At 38.1% G+C, this 21,597-nt stretch overlaps 1 protein-coding gene across 2 annotated transcripts in view; it reads right to left on the bottom strand.

The window, feature by feature from the left end:
- The window catches only part of PREP (prolyl endopeptidase), an 86,648-nt gene that overhangs the window by 10,964 nt on the left and 54,087 nt on the right, over positions 1-21,597 (bottom strand). For both annotated transcript variants that reach the window (XM_053973144.1, XM_053973145.1), the window contains exons 11-12: positions 6,264-6,400; positions 509-603 (exon numbers count right to left, since the gene is read on the bottom strand). In XM_053973144.1, the coding sequence (XP_053829119.1) occupies positions 509-603; positions 6,264-6,400 (232 nt within the window). The remainder of the gene's footprint in view (positions 1-508; positions 604-6,263; positions 6,401-21,597) is intronic.

Raw genomic sequence — 21,597 nt, 5'->3', positions numbered from 1 at the left:
GTTGAACATGTTTTTCCAGTCACATTCATCAAATATTAAAAAAAAATCTATTCATAAATTTTATAAAAACAATATAGAAAAGTTTATACTCTGAACTCAAGAGTTCACACCTTCCATAATGTTCTGCAATTTTTCTTTTTTAATGTGTGTGTGTGATACCAAGAGAGCCTAAATAGTCAGTTTTGTTGTCTTGGGGATTTAGAATTGGGCACCTGCAATAATGAAAGAGGTATGTGAAAGCAAGCCAGGTCTTTTACAATAGACAGACATTTTTTTAAGATCAGTTCAATATAAATAGCTGCATTTTCCAGTGTTTAAGTCCAGGGAACGTGATATTGCTTAAAAAACCACAATGATTTTCTTGGGAAATACTGTCTTCGTACAAAATCTACTTTTTGCAAAGTAAAATGCAAAAGGAGATGTGAGCACAGGAGAAGGAGTGAAAAGAAAATGTTGCAATTTTCATTGCTAAGCCTGCACCTTTGTTCCTGTGCTTTGACTGACTTACCTTTGTGCCAGGTCTCCCCATATTCGCCCCCGCCCCTGATGTTCGCCACTGCTAGAACACCTCCCAGGTGTCGCACAAAAATAAGCCTTGACACGCTGAAAAAGCAAACAGATACGAGGATTATTTTTATTTTCCAATTTTTATACACCTACCACTTCTGCAAAAATACTTTGAGGGAAAGATCTCTCCCAAAATCAATGATGAAATTGTGAATTAAGAACCTCTTGATAGCGAACCTGAGTAGTTAGGCTTTTTTTGATGGTTATCCATGGAAATGAAACTCCCAGCAGCTTTAGGAGAGGAAGGAACCAGTGCTGGTCTGTTCTTCCTCCCTTAGTTCTGCTCTTTGGAGGAGAGTGGTCAGTGGTTTGGCCTAACAGATGACCATTCAGAATGTGTCACCATTTACAAAAATTATCTTCAAAGCCATTAGTCTGCAGACTAGAGTTATGCAGTACCACTGGTCCTCCATAGCTTTCCGAATTGTTCCTCCATCATGGGACCTCCACTTCTTCAGAGAGGAAAGGAAGATTTAGCCCAAAGGAAGAAATCAAAGAATTAAGATCAGCACTTGGTCTTTGTTTATGAGCAGGTATTTTCAACCTAACTTCTGCTTAATATACTTCTTTTGGACCTTTGCAATACTCTGTTTACAAATAAAAATTCTGCATCTACCATTCTTTTGTGCCATGGTCAGCAGTCACATCAGCAGGTGGCCAATCTCATTCTTATTCAGTTTTCTCTCATATTGCTAAATACATAACAAACAGTGTAACATAAAATTACAGGTTCTGCTTCCTCTATCATCTCCTGAACCTGTCTGAAAGCCAAAATAGCATATTTTTTAAAAATGCCAAATTGCAAAAGCATCAAAGATATTACTATCTTTTTCACATGGATTGAAATAATTAAAATTATATTTAACAATTAAAAAATATTAATTGTTGATCTGCAGTTGACGCAGTAGCTTAATATAGCAGAAGCTGCAGAAGGCCAACCACACATATGCTAAGGAGACAAGTAAAATATTAAAATTTAACCTCAACAAGTCTTTTTTTCCGCCTCTAGTATGTTTAAATTTCTTATTTACTTGAAATTTTTGTTCATCCAGAAACCACTGTCTGCAGAAAATACATTTGTTCAACCACAAGGGCAAGGATTGGGTCTTTTTACCTTTAAGTCCCACTAATCAGAAATGGCTTGAAAAATGGTATTCTTACAGTGTGTCTCATGTGGATGTAGTATCCCAACAGGTGAAGTTTTCATACCTCCCAAAGAAATTACCTATGTACTGGCACATGTTCTTGAAAGTATATATCAAGGAGTAAGGAAATGAAAAGAAAAGCACAAGGATAACTGGTAAGAGATTTCTGTATTTTTATAACCATCAAAGGAAAACCTTCCATCTAGGCTGGTTATCTGGCCCATCAGATGGCTCAGGAGCCATGAATTATCTCAGCTTCTGTAAAATGAATTCTTACTCACTGTGAATTACATGTCCTTTAGACTGCTGTGACATGCTGATCAAATTCAAATTTATATTCTATAAGCACACTGTGCAAAGGTCAGAGAGTATCACTCTGTCAAACTCCAGGACTCTTAATTTCAACAGGTTGCTACACAGATAATGTGGAGTAACCTAACAGAAGGTTGCTTTATGAGACTGGCTTCTTAATTTTTGGTATATAATTTTTGGTACAAACCCTCCCAAAATATTCTGCACTTCTTTTCCCTGTCTGCCTCAAACTTTGGATCTCTTGGGCCAAAGTTCTTTGATTCCCTAATAACCAGAAGTAACAAGTAACAATTAGAAGTAAGATAAGAGCTTGCTTCCCAAACATACTGCCTGAGAATACTTTAAAAAATAAGATATTCCACAACAGAATCCATCCTCTTCCATTTATTGAAAGAAACTGTGCCTGTCTGAAGGATCATGGTGAGTCAGGACCCTAACTTGACCAATGTTTTCAGTATTTGTAACAGACTTTCTCAAAGCTGTTCTCTTGAACTTTACTTTAAAGTTCAAGAAACCAGGTTTTACAAGTATAGAATCCAAACTCATTACTTTTTTAAAAAGTGAAAATTCTAAGTAATCAGACAGCACAAAGCTCAAGTTTTACACACAACCCTATTACTGCCTCCTGTATTTTTCCAGGTGGATTCTTGCTTCCAGATTTGATTTCAAGTCAGCTTGGCATCTGAGTCACAGCAAACTGCCCAGTCAACCTGCATGGCTATGAAATGTCTTATTCTGCAAAACGAAGTCTGGCTCCCTGCTCTTTCCAACAGTCTGTAGCCTTTTGCTCATTGTCCCTGTTCTTCCTTCTCTCCTGGAAGCAGGGTAAAGGAAAGGGCAACAGAATCAAGATGGAGTCAGTGGAAGGATCAGAAGATAGTTCCTGCTGTGGAGAGTTCCTTCCAGACCCTCTAATCACTCTTAAGGAGCATAAAACAAAAAATAATAAATCAGATACTGTTTTTTACAGTAGAGAAAAATGTGAGGAGCTGTGCTTCTCAGAGCAAGAACATTTCCCCAGAATTACTGATCTTTGTGAGGTATTAGAGTTGACAGAAAAATGCAGGCTAGTGCACAGGTGATGGGGAAGAAGTCCTGAGCCACTGGACTTGGTTGCTTTTTAGGCTTTTGTGGACCTGAAGAGAGCAGTAACAGAACAAGCAAAAGGCATAATCCTCCACTCTGCACTGAGGGCTGCTCTTTTGCCTGACCTTTCTCCAGGCTCACAATCTCTCTTCCCTGCACCACCTCTTTGCTTAAAGGCTGGGAACAACGTGGCAGTGATGTGCAATTTCACAGTCTGCTGCACAACCAGCTGTATTCCAGGATGACTTAGAAATTGCTCCTCCTGTACCCACGCAGGCACACACAGAGCAGTGAAGGGAAACATGTTGGTTTCTCCAGTGTAGTTAGCCAAATCTGAGGCATTAGTGGTGGGTTTGTGATGGCATTTCCCCAGCAGCTCACACAAGCCACTGGTATCAGCTCCATCAGCCTTCACTTGCACTTGCTATGTGGGCTGTATAATTAATGACAGTGCTCTAGCAAGCACCATCTCAAAATGCCACCAAACGAAGTTCCCCAGTCCAGAGAAGCATCTGAAAGATGCATGCTTGCATTCAAAAATAAACTACTACTGTAAATGACTTAATGACTTTGGCCTATCATTCTTGCAGTTATTTCTGGATCCTGTAACCTGTTGGTTAGTTTCTATTGCTTTCAGTGAAAAAGATTTTTTTTTTCATTTTTGATGTGAAAAGGAACACCAGTTTGTGAATTAAGCAGAAATAAGTTCCTCAAACCAGAGAGCTGGCTCATGCTAATGAGTGTGAAATACCAGTAATAAAATACAGTACAGGCTGGAAGACATACAGGACAGAATTTAACCACTTGAAAGGGGAAAATGGAATGTTTTGTGGAAAGTTTTAAGAGTCTTAAGTTTAAGTAAAAAAGCCTAGGAGTATTTAGCCAGGAATTATTTTTTTTTTTTTTTTAAAGGTAAGCTGGCTCTTACTGGTTACATTTCCATGGCTACATCTCAGGTCAGAAATGGGTGAATGATGTGGCAAGCCTCAGCCTTGGCCATCCTGTGGCTGTTTACTAGCACTCATGCCTGTGGTCTTAAAAAACAAACAAACACACAAACCCAAACAAACAAACAAGCAAAAAAAAAAAAAAAAAAAAAAAAAAAAAAAAAGCCCCACCAAATCGTGGTGTTGGGCTGTGGATGGAACAGCACTTGGATTTGGGAACTCCTTGTGGAGTACTACTATATACTGGAGTATATAGTAAAAGGGATGGAATAAAACATTAGTGGAATTTGCCAGGTAAAGGGTGAACTGGACATCCTGCCTTTCTGACATAAATTCCCTCTTAAAATTTCCTTTCCCTGATTTTGCCTGCCTACGTTTGGAACACATTCCCTCACCAAGTACTCAATTCTCAGGTTTTTAGTCATAAACATGTATTTGAAGGCTTTGGCTTTTTTTTTTTTCTTTTATAAAGAGAAAATTGAGAAATCAGATCTTGATATTACAGGGAAAGAGTAAGGAGGGAGGTGTGGCCAGTTATGTTTTATTTACATTGTCAGTGGGATAATCTGGAGGTCACTGATAGTTCTCTGTGCATTTACTTTTAAGGGACTGTTACAGATTCATATTCTTAATTTATGAACTGTATAATGAAGGGTTCAGGAAAATATAGGTCACTGCTCCTAACTCCCATCTTCCTCTCTTCTAAATGTCAGCTGCCCCCTTTTGCTGCTGCTTGCTGGACTCCTACGAGAATCAATTTTTAGCTTGCCAAAATGGCAGAAAACCACCCACTCCATTTTGCTGGGATAGTTTTCTGTCATTCTTGCGAGGTAAATCAGCTTAGCAAAAGCTCCAGCAAGCACCAGGGCCAATGGATGGGAGGTGGAAGCAGGGATTGTGAAATACCTTCTCCTTCTGCCAGCAACCAGCTCTGCAGTATGTGAAATTTTACCTTAAATCAATAGATACATAATATTTATTTTACATTCTTTAAAAATTAAAACATGGTAAGTTTTATCACAGTTTTCAGCATCTACCATAAACCGTAATAAATTAGTGGTTGAACCTAACTAGAAAAGAATTTTAAAATTATGCTAGTTATATAATTATATCTCTCAAGAACCACAGGAAATTAGAAGTGTAGCTTTATGAGGCAGATAAAAAGCTTACAAATAATCACAGAGCACAAGATGGGAGGTCCATTGTTAGACAAGGTATTTGCTAAAAAGGACAAGAAACAGTAAATGCAATCACAGCAAACAAGAAAGGCAAGCACTATAAAGGATTTCTTGAAATGTGCAACTTTAAAGCAAGACTGGTAGGTAACAATCCTAAACTTAATAGGATTGTTTCATAATAGATTATTTTTCTGTGGTGAGCTGCTCCTCTGCTTCCTGAAAAACTATTCTCTATTCAGCCCTTTCCATTTCTGTTTTCCTCTGCCTCACCTAGGAGCATTTCTTAGGTATTCAAGCACTGCTTTTTGGCAAGTCTATTCAAATTGCCTTTCTTAAGAAATAAGCCTTTTCTTTAAAGAGATCATCTATGCAATAAAGCTCATGGCTTTTGAGAGCTACAAAGCCTGTTCTGAACACAGCATTTTTGGTTTACAATGTGTTGCTTTGCATTTCTGAGAACAGTATGATTTGCATCTCAAGACACAATCCTCCTTCCCAGGAGGGACCCAGAAGGATTTTGTTTCCGATGTAATCCCAAAAGTATAATATGAAAATGCAGCCAAATTTAAATTATTTAAATTAATTTAGTCAAACATTTGATTTTCTATAATATTTAGACATAGGTAATTGTTTAACTTGGAAAAAAGAAAACTTCCTATGCTATTAGTTCAGCAGTGGGGTCAAATATTTCCTTTAATATATTTGTCCATGTTTTTCTGTTGAACTCAGTGACAGAGCAAGAAGAGGTTAAGGTGTAATCCTTACACCTTAGCAGGTGTAAGGCAGGGTGACTGCTGTAAACATCAGGAGAGCAGAGCACTTCTCTGCTCCAACACAATTCTTCTGTGAGCCTCAAATTCAGAACTAACGAAGTAGACAAATGATGCCTGGGCAGCCGTTATGGCTCCCATCTTGCTTCTTAGGAACCTGAAATGCATCCTGTCAGATTCATGGTCCACCCTGCCCACAGTTTGTGACAGCTGTTAATACCAGATACTTCAGAAAAAGTTGTGAATCACCCTGCTTACCTGTAGCTTGGTGTAATTGATATGTTGAAGCCTCCATATCCATACAAGAAGGCAGGATGAGAACCATCCAATTTAATTCCTTTCTTGTGAATAATAAACATTGGGATCTTAGTGCCATCTTTGCTAGGGTAGAAAACCTAAGACGAGAGAAGAAGAAATACGAAATGCACTTAGTGCTGTAACTCTCCACAAGTGCTGTTAACAAGAATCTGAGGTGACTGTTTCTATAGGGTCTGATGGGTAAAACCTTCTGAGCAACTTGCACCAATTGCCCAGGTGGGGTTCAGTAATGGGTACCACCTGCTTTGTTGCTTAGCAGCTCTGGAAAATATATCAAAATGAGACAATATAAAGGGTATGATGGCATCACCTTTAGGTAGCTTATCCATCAATTCTACACACAAGAGGGTTTAAGAAAATGTTACAAAAAGAATACAGTTCTCTGCAAGGGAAGACTGACAAAACACAAGGGCTGCATGGTCCATCACATGTGAAAGGAGTTGGCACAGAGAACAAACTGAACTAGAACCAGACTTCCTGCACAGATGAATTCACCGAGACAAGTCTGTATCCAGCAAAAGTGGACTAAGCATTGCCCAGTCTTTCAGGTTGTCTCATGGACACTTCAACCTTGTCAGGGTGGCAACACAAGCCATGACAGAAACTTTTGTAGCACTTTGGTGCATTTTCAGACATTACTAGGCAACTAGAACCAGGGGACCCAACCTTGCAGAATCCCCAGTCCATCAAGTAAGACAACTGAACTGCCCACTGGCTTTCTTCCTGAAAGGAAACCAGCTCCCAAAACACCAAGTATCCACATAGCACATGCTTTCATACATCTTTCTGTTGCTGCCACAGCGCTGTGTGAAGTTAAAAGCTGAACTCCATGTACACAAACTAGACTGCAATTGCTTAACACAGTTCCCACATCTTCTTGTTTTGATGCATGTCTCTGCCTGCATAGTCTAATTTGGGATCCACTGTGTCATATTTTGCCAATCAAGAAAAAACATGTGGCTGTGAATGCAGTCTATTGCTTTTCCTAAAATTCTGGCTGATTCCTTTTCACTGCCTTGCTTTAACATCATTGCAACTTTGAATCTACTTAGAACAAAAATGTAGTAAATGAAGAATGACACATTCTTATAATTGAGTTGCATGTTTACATTCTCTGCTTTTAAAGGAAATAGTCCCACCATGATTTGTAAAGCACATGATCAACAGGTTCTATTTTTACAACACATGAACCTCATCAGTAATATGAACCTATGCAAAACATTTATTCCGAGCATTGCCTGTAATGTGAAACATGTAAATCCACATGGCTGAAAACAAAGTAATCACATTTAGTTTTAGTTTAATCATGGCTAAGGAAATGTGTGAAATTTCAAATGAAATCACATCTACCTCCAAAGGACTTACCAAAACCTCTAGACATATTAAAGATAAAAATTCAGCATTTCACAGTGCCCACAGTAGATGAAAAAAAAATTAAAAAACCAAAACCAAAAGCCTAAGGGTGTTTGTACAAAGATAAAATCACTATTTCCAACTGCCATAACTGTATCTTAACTGACAAAGTGCTTGTCAGAACAGTAGAGTATAATGGATTTTAACTTTAAATAGTTACTTGAACATTGTAAACAAATAAAATAACTGATGAACAGGAGAACTGCTGAGGCTGATGATGAGGAGTTCCAGAGACTCTTCCCTAAAACGTCATCTGTCAACTCTAGCTGTTGCTGGAAATTCTCAGGAAGCAAGCACCCGGCCTTTATACATTTCTAGAAACTTACTGCCGTTGGCCAGTCCTTTCCTGATGATTAAAGTATGCCACTAATTTTACTGCTGGTTTCTGAATGAGGACTTTATCTTTTATATAACAACTCCTTGAAAACTGACTTCTGTAGGGCTTTTATTGTCATCAGTTAAGATAAAATAACATACCATTAAATTAAATCTCAACAGAAAAAAAAGACGCATGTCAAGCTGCATGTCATTGCTTAAATTTCCAGTTTAAGGGTTTTCAGTCCTATCTTTGCTAAAATGATTATTACCTCTCCCTCCAAGAACACACAAAAGAGGGGGCAGAAATCAATTCAGTGACACACTAAGATATGTGAAGCCATTTAAGCTTCTCCAAATAGACTATTTTCAACAACTGATTCAATCTCACCTTTAAATTAGCTGTTATCTCTGAAGCAAGTCCAATGGTTTATTCATGTAGCCAATAAAGGGATGTGCTTCTGTCTCAAAGATTAAGGTAAACTGCAAAGGGCAAGCCCTAAAAAGGATTTCCCAAGATGGTGTTTCATGCTTAACTTTAGATGCTATCAGCTTTTACAGTGGTAAATGCTCATAAAAGGGTACTACCTTTTCCTGCTTTATCACAGATAGGAGAGATCCACTTGTGCCAGTCACATTATATTACTCGTTGTTCATATATTTTCCAATAAGGTCTTAAGTCACTTAAGTCAGCATATATAAGAAGAGGATAAGTTAGGAAAATTAAATTGAAGGGAAAAGGATGGAGAAAAACACTTCAGAAATATTATTATGAATGCTGAAACTCACCATTCAAGGCAAGGCATGCTAAAAATAAGTATCTTCAGCCTTTAGGAATGCTAGAGCAATGCTGTGTGGTTGACAGGGCACTCCTGCTGCATGCAACCCTTGGTGCTATTCTAGGACTACAGTACTGGAGCAGTAAAGCAGCCCTGGAATAGTCCTGACTTTTAGTCTCACATTAATGTCCCTGTGTCGCATGGCAGTGGGGTCCCAGTGCCAGAATCACCTTCAATTCTGATAGCAGAGCCTGAATTATACATTTATAGCCTCTAGTCTACTTATTGTGATGGAAGGCGAAAGCAACACTGTTTGCACAGCTACTCATTGCTACAAATTACATGAAAATTAAGCTACATAAGCGAAACAGAGCCCAATCTTAATCATTCTTCTGTAGTGCATACATATGCATTTATAGAGTGGTGCATTACTTTCTTTTGATTTTTAAACTTAGCATTTGAAACCAATTTACACTCCATTTTCACCAGAAAAAGCCAATGGATGTTTAGTCAAAGACAGTTTACACAGTAAGTTTTACAAGCAAATACAGTCTGTGGTCTGGCTTGTAAATTTACTTAGGGGTTAAACAAGATAAAAAAGTTCAGTACATTCATTCCTGGGGAGGTCTTTGTCCTCCTAATTATCATCTGCTTTAAATGTGCAAGTATTTATTAGGTGAATCTTCACTTAGAGAAGAGGGGAACTATCAGCTGGCATTGTGGACACAGACCTAAATTCAGAAAGGCTCTATATTTATCCACCTCTGCCTCTGCAATGACAAGAAGCATCCTTTCCATCTCAAGTCACCAGGAGGCAAAACAAAGTATTTTAGAAAACCAAAAGGTCTGAAAAACAGAGGCTGCAAAAGAAGTTTTTCTTTCATTTATCTACAGAGATAACATAGCCAGACATTGATACTTACACACAGAACTAAAAATAATTTTGGCAATCATCAATATGCACTTCTTTTGTAAATCAGTACCTTAAAGAAAGTGACACAATCATCTCAATAAATAAATAAAACTAATCTGTCTGCATACTCACATTGTGCCAGGTAACTAAAAACACCTAAAATTACTGACATTGAATAGAAACTTCAATTTTTAAAAATTAAAAAACTCAGCAACTTCTGAGTATTTAGTTTTACTTTTTCTCCCTTTCAGAACTATTTATCTATTTATATAATGGAGAGATTAAAAGATGTATATAATTATACTTGTTTGGGTAAGAAAAGTGCACCTTAAATCATCTTGCTTTTACAAAACCTGAAATCCTTCTACACAAAAACCAACCCCAAACCTTTACACATTCAAAATTAACCTTCTAAGGTAAGCTTCAACACAGGTTTTGAAAGGCTGCTGTAAAACACAAATCCAAAAGAATCTTGTACATATGGGTCTAATGTATATATTTTTTTAACTGTGAGCAATATCTGAATGCTTACAAATCTTTTATCATTTGCCTGACTTGCTCATTAATGGCAAATCATTAAAATCCAGTTAAAAAGTGATTACTTTGTCTTGTCAAAAAAGAGTTATGCCCTGTAGATAAAACATGAATTGTATACACGAGAAGAAACTTTAATTTCTGAGACTTGAAAACACCCCCTAAGTCACAGTAGGCTAATTATTCTTAGGAAGCCAGTAGTTATTCTAATAATATCTCTCCCAAATTCTCTTTCAAGATTAGGTATTACATGCCAGAAATAGCAATTGTTTCCATGTCTATGTGTGCTTGATCAAAACCAGGTAAGAATCACACTTGTCATTAGACTGATAACCATTGCGTGAAACACCAAAAAATTTGACAAAGAGCAACTAAACCAGCATATAAATCAATTTGGAATGCTCCTTATTAAAAATTCATGTTCAATAATTTAGGTTTATTAACATCACAACAATGCCTTCAAAATAGTTTTTTCCAATGTCTCCTATATAGTTTTTCTGAGACAATCCATTTTCATTTGGAACAAACACAGGATTTAGCAGTTTTGTGGGATTTAGCAATTTTTTTCTACTTCTAGGTAAGAGCAGCTGCCCTCACACTGCTGCAGCCACCAGAAAGTTACAGACAGCACTGGGAAGGCAAAACACTGTTCAGTCCCAGCAACCCCTGGCACAGGGGCTACAGGGAATGACTACTTGGAACTGAGTTTCAAACATCCAGTTTCACATAAAGTATTCCCCTTGTTAAGTGAAGATTTCTCATCACACTTACACCAACATTTGAGTTTTGAGATTTGGGGAAGAAAAGTATAAGGAATTTATACTAAATCTCATAACATTGCCCACATTTTGCCAAATGTCAAAAATGCTTTGTTAAATAGTCACTGGTTTAAAAATCCCACACCAGTATGTTTGAAAGGTGACTGGAACAGTAAACTTAAAGGAATAGTCCCTAGAGAAAGTCTTCCTTCACAGATGGTGGCATCAAAGTTTTCAAACCTATATTTAGGTACAGAGATAACAGTGTCAGAACAATGCCACATAGCAACATCTCCCACTGACAAGTCCTAACACTTGGTGCTTCAGGAAGGCAAGTCACAAAGACCCTACCCTCACACAAGCAAGTCTGAACATGCAGTGCTGGCATCCTCTCTTGAGATGCCAGGGCAAAAAAACTCACTGATTCAAACAGAATCATGTGCTACCTTCCACACCATCTGTCCATTCTCTTCCTCATCACCTTACAAAACAGACACTAGTCTGGGGTTAAAGATTATAGTACATCACAAGCTCCCCATTTACTGCAGCAGTGGCATGGACCCAAGTATATGCAGTGGCTCCCTAGGCAGCTCTGGCAGCCAGCCAATGGCCACACATAAGAGCAATTCTTACTAAATACTAGTTTTTGTATTCTTATATAGAACATGAATCAGAAGTCAGGAAAAATAGTCATGAATCAGAAATCAGGAGAACTGTTACCACTATAGAGCAAATCCACAGGATCTGATGTTTCCTTTCTTCAGAGGGGAATCCTCATCAATCTTCTTCAAGCCTCTTAAATTAGCTTCAAAGCAATTCTGTGTAGGTTGCAAAGCTTGCTTAACACTGAGCTGGAGAGGGGCCAAAGTAACTCAGCACAGCAAAAATTCATGCAGGTAAAACCCAGAAAGGACACCCACCACAGACATTTGCAAAAGCACTATGAAAATAATCATGAAACCGCTCAGAAGAAATTATTTCACCACCCACCCACCGGCACAAAAAGCAGACTCATGCTGACAGAGGCAAAGTGCCAGGAGATGGTCTTTTAGAGGAAATGTCTCCTTGTTACTAGGTTCAGCTGCCTAACTGCAGGGAGGTATCTCACAGGGTGATGGGAGGATGTAGGGGAAGACAAGAAAAAAATACAGATGAAAGATGAGAAACCCTGCAAGACTGGCACGGCAGAAACTGCTTTTAAATCACTCTATTCTAGGTAAGTTAAAAGGTATCATCCCCCTTACATAAAGCCTTAGTGGTAAATGGGATCCAGTGAGACACCCATACACCCTCTACTTCTGCAACCAGAGAGGCTTCTTGCCTCTTCTGTTTATCCTTTGCCCCTTTCAGTACAATCTCAGAGCTTCCTGCAGCAGAATAATTAGAATCTGCCAAGTACAGTTATTCCTCTTCTTTCATCATTTTGCCTTGAAGTGTAGAGACAGAAAGATATGAGACAGATAAATTTACCTTTTCATTTAAATATACACTGTGTCCTGTTAAACAGAAGAATGTCCCAGGGGCCTTTGTAAGTTACAGTCTCTTTTCTGAATTACCTCTGTGTTTATGCATTTAGGAAATGTACTACTGTGAAGTAGTATAGCATGAGACAAACAAAAGGATGGCTTGATGGAAGTAGCACACCATTATGAATCAAATCACAAATAACAGCTGCTGGCTAGTCCATTTTTTTCATTAAATCAAGCTTTACTTCACTGAGTAAACTGCTCTGACAAGAGACAACTCACTGCAGTAGTGTGTAGGCATTAGAAAAGAAACACTACTCATTTTTACCAAGCTGGAAATGAGTTCAAATTGTAATGAGAAACACTCTACGAGTAAAAATACTGAGGCAACTTAGCATGGGGTAAGCAAGAGAAAAACTTACTTTTTGCAAGCTACTTCACAATAACTATTCTCATTTATGTTTTTATGATGTGGTAGATGCACACACATGCTGAGAGATGAGAGAGATACATTCACTCATACTAGCTACTAATTAGCTAACTAATTAACATTCACTAGTAACTAGCTAATTCACCTTTCCTGGTTTTGACTCCATCTTGCTTCACACTTTCTTGGTCATCTCAACACAGCCTCACTGCTGAGTGTTTTATAAGCTTCAGGAAAATGACACAACTACTGCTGGATTTTCTCCCTAATCTAGGGGCATCTACACAGTTCAGGGTGCTCAAATTTCACCTGTAAGCTCATATCCAAAAATTCTTGCACAGAGAAAATTCAATCTTGACAATGGGGATGTCAAATGTCAGCTTATGTCAAAGCCTCAAAGAGGATCCATGCATTTGCTTACATGGCCAAGAAGCTTTGTTCATGACTTTCAAAGGCCAGACAACTTCAGAGGGCTCTGCTCTCTCTTCCTTAGAGAATCATACCACGTTTATAGATGTCAAGTTGGGTAGCCAAAATCATAAGTGCTATAAATCACTAAACACCTACAAAACCTGCATGAGGCTAGTAGAATATTAAAAAATTCATTAATGCTTTTTGCTTTGAAAGAAAAGAGAGATCTTCTACACCAGACAGTGCATGTTTCAAAATCAGTTCCAACTCACTTTCCTGTGAATATTTATTCTGAAGTACTTACTGAAATAATAGGTCATTAAAAGTATTGTGATGCAGTTCCATATACATTTTCCCACTCAAATTATAGCTTAATATAATTTACTTTCTGAGATACACTTTAAATTCAAGTTACTCACTTGTGCCCCTACATGACTAAAAAAACCACCAAAATGGTAGCAGAAGGGGAAAAAAATCCCTTGAGAATCGTCAAGGTAAAACTAAAGTCCTGTAAAATATCTATGGCGCTATCTTATAAAAAATAATTCTAAGGTTCAGATGCTATTAATTTCAACAGTTTCCTCTGGAGACAGTACTATTGTTTTCAGATTTGTAGTAGTCATTTGTACAATGAAGAAAAATCACTCAGTGAGTAGCCAGAAGCAAAGAGGAGTTTTCATTCATTGTTGTAACGATGCTTAGGGAAAAAAATTATTCCAAGTCTAATATAAAGCAACCCAGCAAACATTTCAACTGATGGTGCAGTTTCCAGACAGATGTAAAAATTAAGACTTTGAAGGGACTTCATACCAGGAACACTAAGGAGTGTGCTGGAGCACCCTTCTAATACTCTTGGAACAGGGCAGAGAAAAACAAGTAACAGAAGAGGAACATTTTTTTTTTAAAGCCCTAAGACTAAGGACAGTTTGCAGCTATCTTTCCTTTCTTAGGCAAAACATGAACAAGACAGCAAAAGCCAATAAATTTGTATCATAATCCACAACTAATAATCAACTATCAATGTAGTTGATCGACAGATCAAATTTCTAATGACACCAGATCAACTAGAATGAGAGCTATCAGTTCAAAAACCATCAGTAAGCAGAAAGAAAAAGTCAGGGAATGTCCTTACTGGCAAAATACGACTCTGAGATTTCAGGCATTATGCTTTGAAGCTTTTCTGCATCCAGATTATTTTTAGCTGTTAGCAGGGATCTCTGTACACTGGTTCTTTCAAAAATAATTGACAAATTGGATGAAGAGCAAGCAGTTCAGGGAGTTGTCAGGGAGAATTTATGTAGCAATTTTTCCCTGTCTGTGAGAATAGAAGCTGGAACTAAGAAAATAATATCTTTCTTTATATCATTCATCTACACAGTTGAAACACTAGTTACTGTGAATAATAATAGTTCTTAGAGGTTCCCCATGTCCCATAAATCTCCTGTGAGATGACTCAAGGACAGAGCAGAAATAATTAATCTAAGGGAAGATAATATTTTATCAGTACCTACGAGCAGTGTTGATAAAATCAAATCAACTGCTAAATTAAGATGCAAACTAGCTTACCATTAATAAAATTGCCACTGATGAATTTGTGCTGCATCATAAGCAGAAAAAAGCCAGAGAAAATGAGTGATTTAAATGTTTTTGCGTAGAAAGTGAGCTGAAAAAAAACCTATCTTTATTTTCCTTCAAAAAAATTTCTTTCAGAATGCACCAAGATTTTGTGATTTTTAAGTTTTTACTACTTCAGTTTTTATACTGAGGACAAATAAGAGAGGTTTGCAGAACAATTCCACTCATGTGTTTCACTTACACAATTTTGCAACTTTGCATCTCTGGATATTTATCAAAGCACTTTATGTTTAGCTTGTCTTTTCAGCAGTGAACCCAATTTAAGAAAAAACAACCCACCAAATCTGTTGACAAAGCACTGACTAAGCTTTTTAAGCTCTGCCTTACTGTTCATAGTGCATTTTTTCTCTGTGTTTTTTATAAATGGAGTAAATGGAGACTATGCCCTTCAAAGTGGTCAGCAACACCAGCATATTACTAAGATTGTTTGATTGTGCCATCAAACACTGAATAGAAGTTCTCCAAAATCCCCTCACTGCTATTTAGCAGAAATTATTTTCTCAGTATAAACTGAACTGTTCATAATATTATGTGATCATCCTGGTTAATATGCATCCTTTGCTAAGGTAATCATGCTCACAGTGAATGCAAGAGTTGTAACTTTAGGTTACAAGACTCACTATGATTTGCTTCCCTTTTCCCCTTTCAATAGCAGTCTGCTCCAAGTAGTGGCCACACAGACTCAATCATTTTTCAGAGGTTTTCATCTTCCATGTGTCTATGTAAGATCTCACCAACATCTGAAATTGTTGTTTTCCACTCTCAACTCTGTTAATCTGCTTTCTACCATGATGATGAATATTAATTAACAAAAAGAAAAACCCTAATCCACCAAGCAGTTTTGACCCTGGATGAAGACAGCAAGTATAATTTTATTGGGCTGCAGTGATTACGTGTGTATATATACATATCAAGATTTTATCTGCATTTTTTAGCAGTTCTAATTTGGATTTGTCTCCTTTAGGTAGTTAATGCATAGCTATCATTATCAATCATCCAAATGTAATTTATTCCTCTGTTCTGCTTCAAGCTTTAGTTGGTAAGGGCCCTATGATGGTCTGCATTTCCATGCTGTCCAGCACACTGTTGAATGTGGCCCATGATTAAGACTCTTAAAAGTCCTGCAATAACCAAGCAAATAAAGGAGCAACAACCTTCTAATTTATTCTCTGCCAGCTGCCCTACCTCCTTAAACCTCTTTGTAATAGTTGCATGCCAAGCCTAATAAATAACTGCATAAACTAGTTATGAATTTGTGTGTGCCTGGAGGCCTGCAACTCTGCAACACAAACCTCTCAGCTCTGCCAGAGCCACTGCTATTCTGAAAACACTCCAGTTTCCAGTTGCCTACAGGGACACCATTCAGAATGAGAGATGCATCCACTGTAAAGTATTTAAATGGGAGTATGGAGCTGTGGTGAAGCTTAATTGCTAACAGGAAACACGGAGACACTGCAGAAAGAGGGGACAGGGGAGTCCTTTTTGAAAGGAGTAACAAAGAGAAGCCAAAACTACCTGAAATACTGAAATGCAATCCAGCAAGGCCAGAAATACAACATACTCTATAACCTGACAGATACAATCACATAAAGAACAGTGAACAAGTCACTAAAAAGTAATTTAGAAAAGTATCTTGAAGATGTAGACATGCCAAACTGAACTTGAATGATGAATTGTTGGGGAACAGGCAAACCCTACATGAGGACATAAACCAAAGTCTCACCCACACTGTGTTATGAACCCCCCCTGTTGTATTCACATTTGCAAAGCTGGAGTGCTGTGTTCAGCTGAAACCATGGCATACCATATACTGAGCATCTAAACAGATTCCAGGAAGAGGATGCAGTGATAGGAGGCCAGGAAATAGAATCCACTAGAGAAACTGAACAGAGTGCAGATTTTTCTTTTGTTTTGATTGTTTTTAGCCTAAAGGAAAATAAAATTCAGGGACACACAGTGTCAATCTTTAAATATGCATAACTTGGCTGTAACCTGAAGAGAACCAATTGCCTTCCACGGCAGTGAGGGACACAAAGCAATACATTTCAAACTCAAGAAGGGAATTCAGGTGAGACCTTTAGGTGGTATCCCCCTCTTCCCTGCAAAAGCTTTTTAACAGTAAACTCAGTGAGAACCTGGGACAGATTGCCTAGGGAGGTTTTTAAACACAAGGCAGACAGAAACCAGACAGGATTGGTACAGGCAGAAGTGACCTGCCATAGTGACCACGACAGCTCAGTCATGCCCATGTCACCACCACATCCAAACACATTCAGGTGTGGTAGTTTCTTCTTTTTCCCAGTCTTTTTGCCCCTTGTTTATTACAGCAGCTCTGCTACAGGTTTTTCTGTTCACAGCTGCAGGCACCTGTTGGGCAGTAGAAGCTGGTTTCTCTCTTCTTGCAAGAAAAGCCAGTATCCTACCTCCTGGGACTTCAGTAGATAAGATGAGCTACTGAGATTGTTTGTACACGAATTTTATGTGATTTCAAGAAGAGAAGCTTCAAAAGCAGAAGTGAAGAAGACAGACTCAAAAACAGAACAAGTACCTCCCTTCTCACAGACTTCTGCCTTTCATAAAACCATGAAACTGAGAAATATGAAGACCATCCAGGAAATTTACATACATAACAAAATCTACAGGAACAGCTGGTGAGAACAGAGATATATTCAAGAATCCACCACTTGCATTATGGGTCTGTATTAGTTAAACTTGAGAAATGGAATAAAAATTTAAGTATTAAACATTTACATGTTAAAACCAAAGAAAACATTTTTAAAACTTGCCCATATGTATAACACAGATGTGCAAACACCTATTAAGAGTGCCCAACATTTTATTTTCAAATAATATGAGCTTCACTAACAAATAAATTACTATAATTGCTACTGTTCTGGAAATTTGTTTGGATTTAAACACTGTCCTGTGGCACAGACAGATACATACCTGGGTATGTAACTCTTACTAAGAATAAATCCCCTTCCTAGGAAACCTAAAGACTATTAAATGCACTCACATGACACAGCTAGCACAGCACTGAAAAATACAACCAGAGAAGTCTGGTTTTCTTGGAGGCCTAGTAAAGGCAGCCAGTGTTCCTCCCTGCTAGGTCAGTGGCTGGAATGCTGGCCTACGCCAGTGATGACTGACAACTGCAATCATCGAATGATCTTTTGCCAGCTGAATAAAACTCACGATTGTGGTCCCAGAGCAATCTGTCCTCAATACAGCATTACCATCACAATTAAATCCCACCCCACCAGCCAGGCTCCATGAGGCAAAATGATGGGTGGGCAGATGGATACAATATTCCCATTCTGCAGAGGAGCATTCTCATTCTGAACAATGCTGGCATGCCAAAGTTTGACATTTATCTTCTTAGTGAGAAAAGGGGCAGCTATCACTTTTTTCTTTCAGTAGAGGACTATGCTGAAATGTCCCATTTTTATGACTACTTGGTTTAATCAAGAATTAAACAGTTATAAAGAGGCTTTAGAGCATTTTTTCCTGTGGAACCATTCTATGTTTGACCCTCTACCATGGAGGGTATTGGCCATTCAATCTGCACTATACAATACACACAAACACTATAATAATCAAAAGACTATGTGCTGTCAGCCTTTATTACTATTAGACATATCAAGAGGGGGGCTTTTTATTGATGCTGAAGTTCTCTGAACTATTTGTGTAAGATTTTAATAACCATCTTGATTAGGTTTTCAACCCACATCTGAAAACTCAACTCTGAGGATCAGCAAACCACTGCCATTAGAACAACAAACCATATCCGCAGAGCAACACCTCATCAGTGTGAAGCCATGGACAAATTTCATCCTGAATGTTTCTGTTCTTGTAGAATGAAGTTAATAATATTCACTACCTTTGAGAAATAACACTATACAAATGGGAGAAGAAAAGTTGGAAGTAGGTTTCCACTGAGGAACATTAAGCAGAATTCTTACTTACTCTGTAAGAGAGTTAATAAAAATAGCAATGTGTTCATGCTTAATTAGTGGAGGTGAGTTCAATCAGAGGAGTGAATATGAGAGGTGGAAGAAAAATAGAAGGGAAGAAATTCTTCAGTGACTTTTTAGAAAGAAGACAAACCTCAAGTACTTTTACTACAACAATATAATTTTAATATCTCTATATCAGCAAAGAATCTACCTACTGAGGTTCCTGAAGACTTCAACACATGTGTTCATTTAAGGTGTCCAAGTGAATAACTTTGTAAATATTTTTGATGGCAAAAGGTATTTTTCCATTTACTGCAAAAATCAAAACTATTTTTTATTTACAATCAACAATGCAATCATTTAAGACACGTGAGGCAACCCTTTAAGCTCCACTACAATTCCTTAAGCTCTTGTTTAAAACTCCTGGGTGCAAAGAGGAACTCAATTCACTACACTGTGTTTAATGGCTACAGGTCTGTGTTATTTTGCCTTGTGTTTGAAGGAATTCTGAGAGAGCGTGGAATGCAGCTTGGGATTAAGTAAGCCAACTAATATATCCCTTCACTAGAAAAGTGGAAAACAAACCACTGCAAGTTCAAAACAAAGTTTTACTGAGTAAGGCACAAGAATAGTATTTCATAATGAGCTTTAGTTAAACTGCTAAGCTATCACTTCTCTTGTATGCTTGAAACAAATGAACGTTTCTATGAAGTCTAGAGCATGAAGGGTCCACAGATGCTTCCATTTTAAGAAGCTCTCCAACTCCCTGCATACTCAACAGAAAAATAAACAATTTATTATTAAAAGCTTGGAACTATTGAATCTCAAAGCCTGTAAGACAATAAAAACAAGCACAGAGAGTGTTTTAAAAAATATTTTAGTATTATTTCCCACATTGTGTGGTCAGTAGTGTGCTAATTCTTCCTAATAGAAGTTTTGCACTCCCCCGCATCCCAAACTGTAATTTCCATTGTTCTGCATTCTGCTGAACAAAAGCTCCAACTTTGTAAACTATGCATCTATCCCCAGTGGTATATAAGAAGGGGATAGAGAAAATCCAGACATTTAGACCTTAAAATAGGATTTGAACTGGACTGGTGAAGAAAGCAATGCAAAGTCTATCGCTTCATCCCCTTATTTGTAATAGAGAGATGTGGTTCCTACTCCAGATATCAAAGGAATATCTGAATTGCATTGGATGGGGCTACTTAAATTATAATGGATATAGAGCCAACTGCTATTCTGCTACTCCAGCATATGGATTTCAAAGTTCAAGAGCACTTAAGGTCATCATAAGAAATCCATCTCTTCATACTCTATCTAGATGTAAAGTCCTTGACTCTGACAATTTCCTCCCTTAAAAAGGAGTGTAATGTGGCTGCGAATATTTAACATATTTAATATAGAATCTCTTTGCTTTCAAGAACTAAAAGGGCCTTTAAACTAGAGCACTACATTTTCAGTGTTTCAGTGTTTCTTCACTGACCTCCAATTAGAAGAGGTAATGGCAGACTAATGTGGTGTTTGTAGCAATCCAAGGGTGTAAGATACTGTATTTCACAGGCATCCCACCAATGCTGTCACAGTTGTCACTGTGATTTTGTTGATGTCCTCCAGAGTGAGACTGGTGCCTTGGTGCCAAAGCACTGGGTGAGATCAGAGCCGAAGGCTTCAACCTCCTTCCTAGGAGCTCTGAAAGAAGTGGCTCAAAGCTATTTTCTCCCCTGCAAGAGAGCAGGTGTCTGCCATACTGTGGCAAGCACTAAAACTGTGGTGTTTGTCCCACTCCTTCTTCCTCCCCATATTTCACAGAATCACAGAATAGGCTTAGTTGGAAGGGACCCACAAACATCATTGAGTCCAGCTCCTAGCCCTGCAGAGGACCATCCCCAAGAGTCACACCGTGTGCCTGAAAGTATTGTCCAAACACTTCTTGAACTCATTTTCTTCCTTACTGCAATACAAAACCTCATGGAAATAAAAAGAATAAAATAGACACAAACAACAATAAGCAACTTGTTTTCCCCAAGCATTAATTCTATCCTCTCATTCCATGAGATCAAGGCAGGATTCAAACCCCAAATACTGTGAGAAGAAAGTTCGACTCCTCAAAAATCAACCCCTTTTTGATTGTGATGGATTCTTAGGAGAGGGATGAAAATTATGCCAAAATTAATACTCCTCTGTAGAAAAGGGGAAAATTATTTGTCTCTGTTCGGAATCAGTTGCAAGTACATGCCTTCAGTTCTCTGGTATGAGAGTGCTTTGTCTCAGCAGATAGATTCAAAGCTACTGAACTTTTCTCCAACTTAAAATGAACAATTAATATAGAAAGTTACACTTGAGTTCTGGTGAATGGGGTTGGCATTTGGGCTGCCGCTGTGTAACACCTTCGTCAGCAAAATGGACACTGGGATTGAGAGTATCCTCAGCAAGTTTGCTGACACCAAGCTGTGCAGTGCAGTGCAGTGGACAGGCTAGAAGGAAGGGATGTCAACTGGAGGGACCATGGCAGGCTTGAGAGGTGGGACTGTGTGAACCTCATGAAGTTCAACAAGGCTAAGTGCAAACTCCTGCACTTGGACTGACACATTCCCAAGCACAAATACAGGCTAGATGGAACTGGACTGAGAGCAGCCCTGCAGTGAAATACTTGGGGGTGCTGGT

Source organism: Vidua macroura, chromosome 3 (genome assembly GCF_024509145.1).
Source record: "Vidua macroura isolate BioBank_ID:100142 chromosome 3, ASM2450914v1, whole genome shotgun sequence".
Taxonomy (NCBI): Eukaryota; Metazoa; Chordata; class Aves; order Passeriformes; family Viduidae; genus Vidua; species Vidua macroura.
The sequence above is the reverse complement of the archived record's forward strand: the minus strand, read 5'-3'. Positions and strand labels throughout refer to the sequence as shown.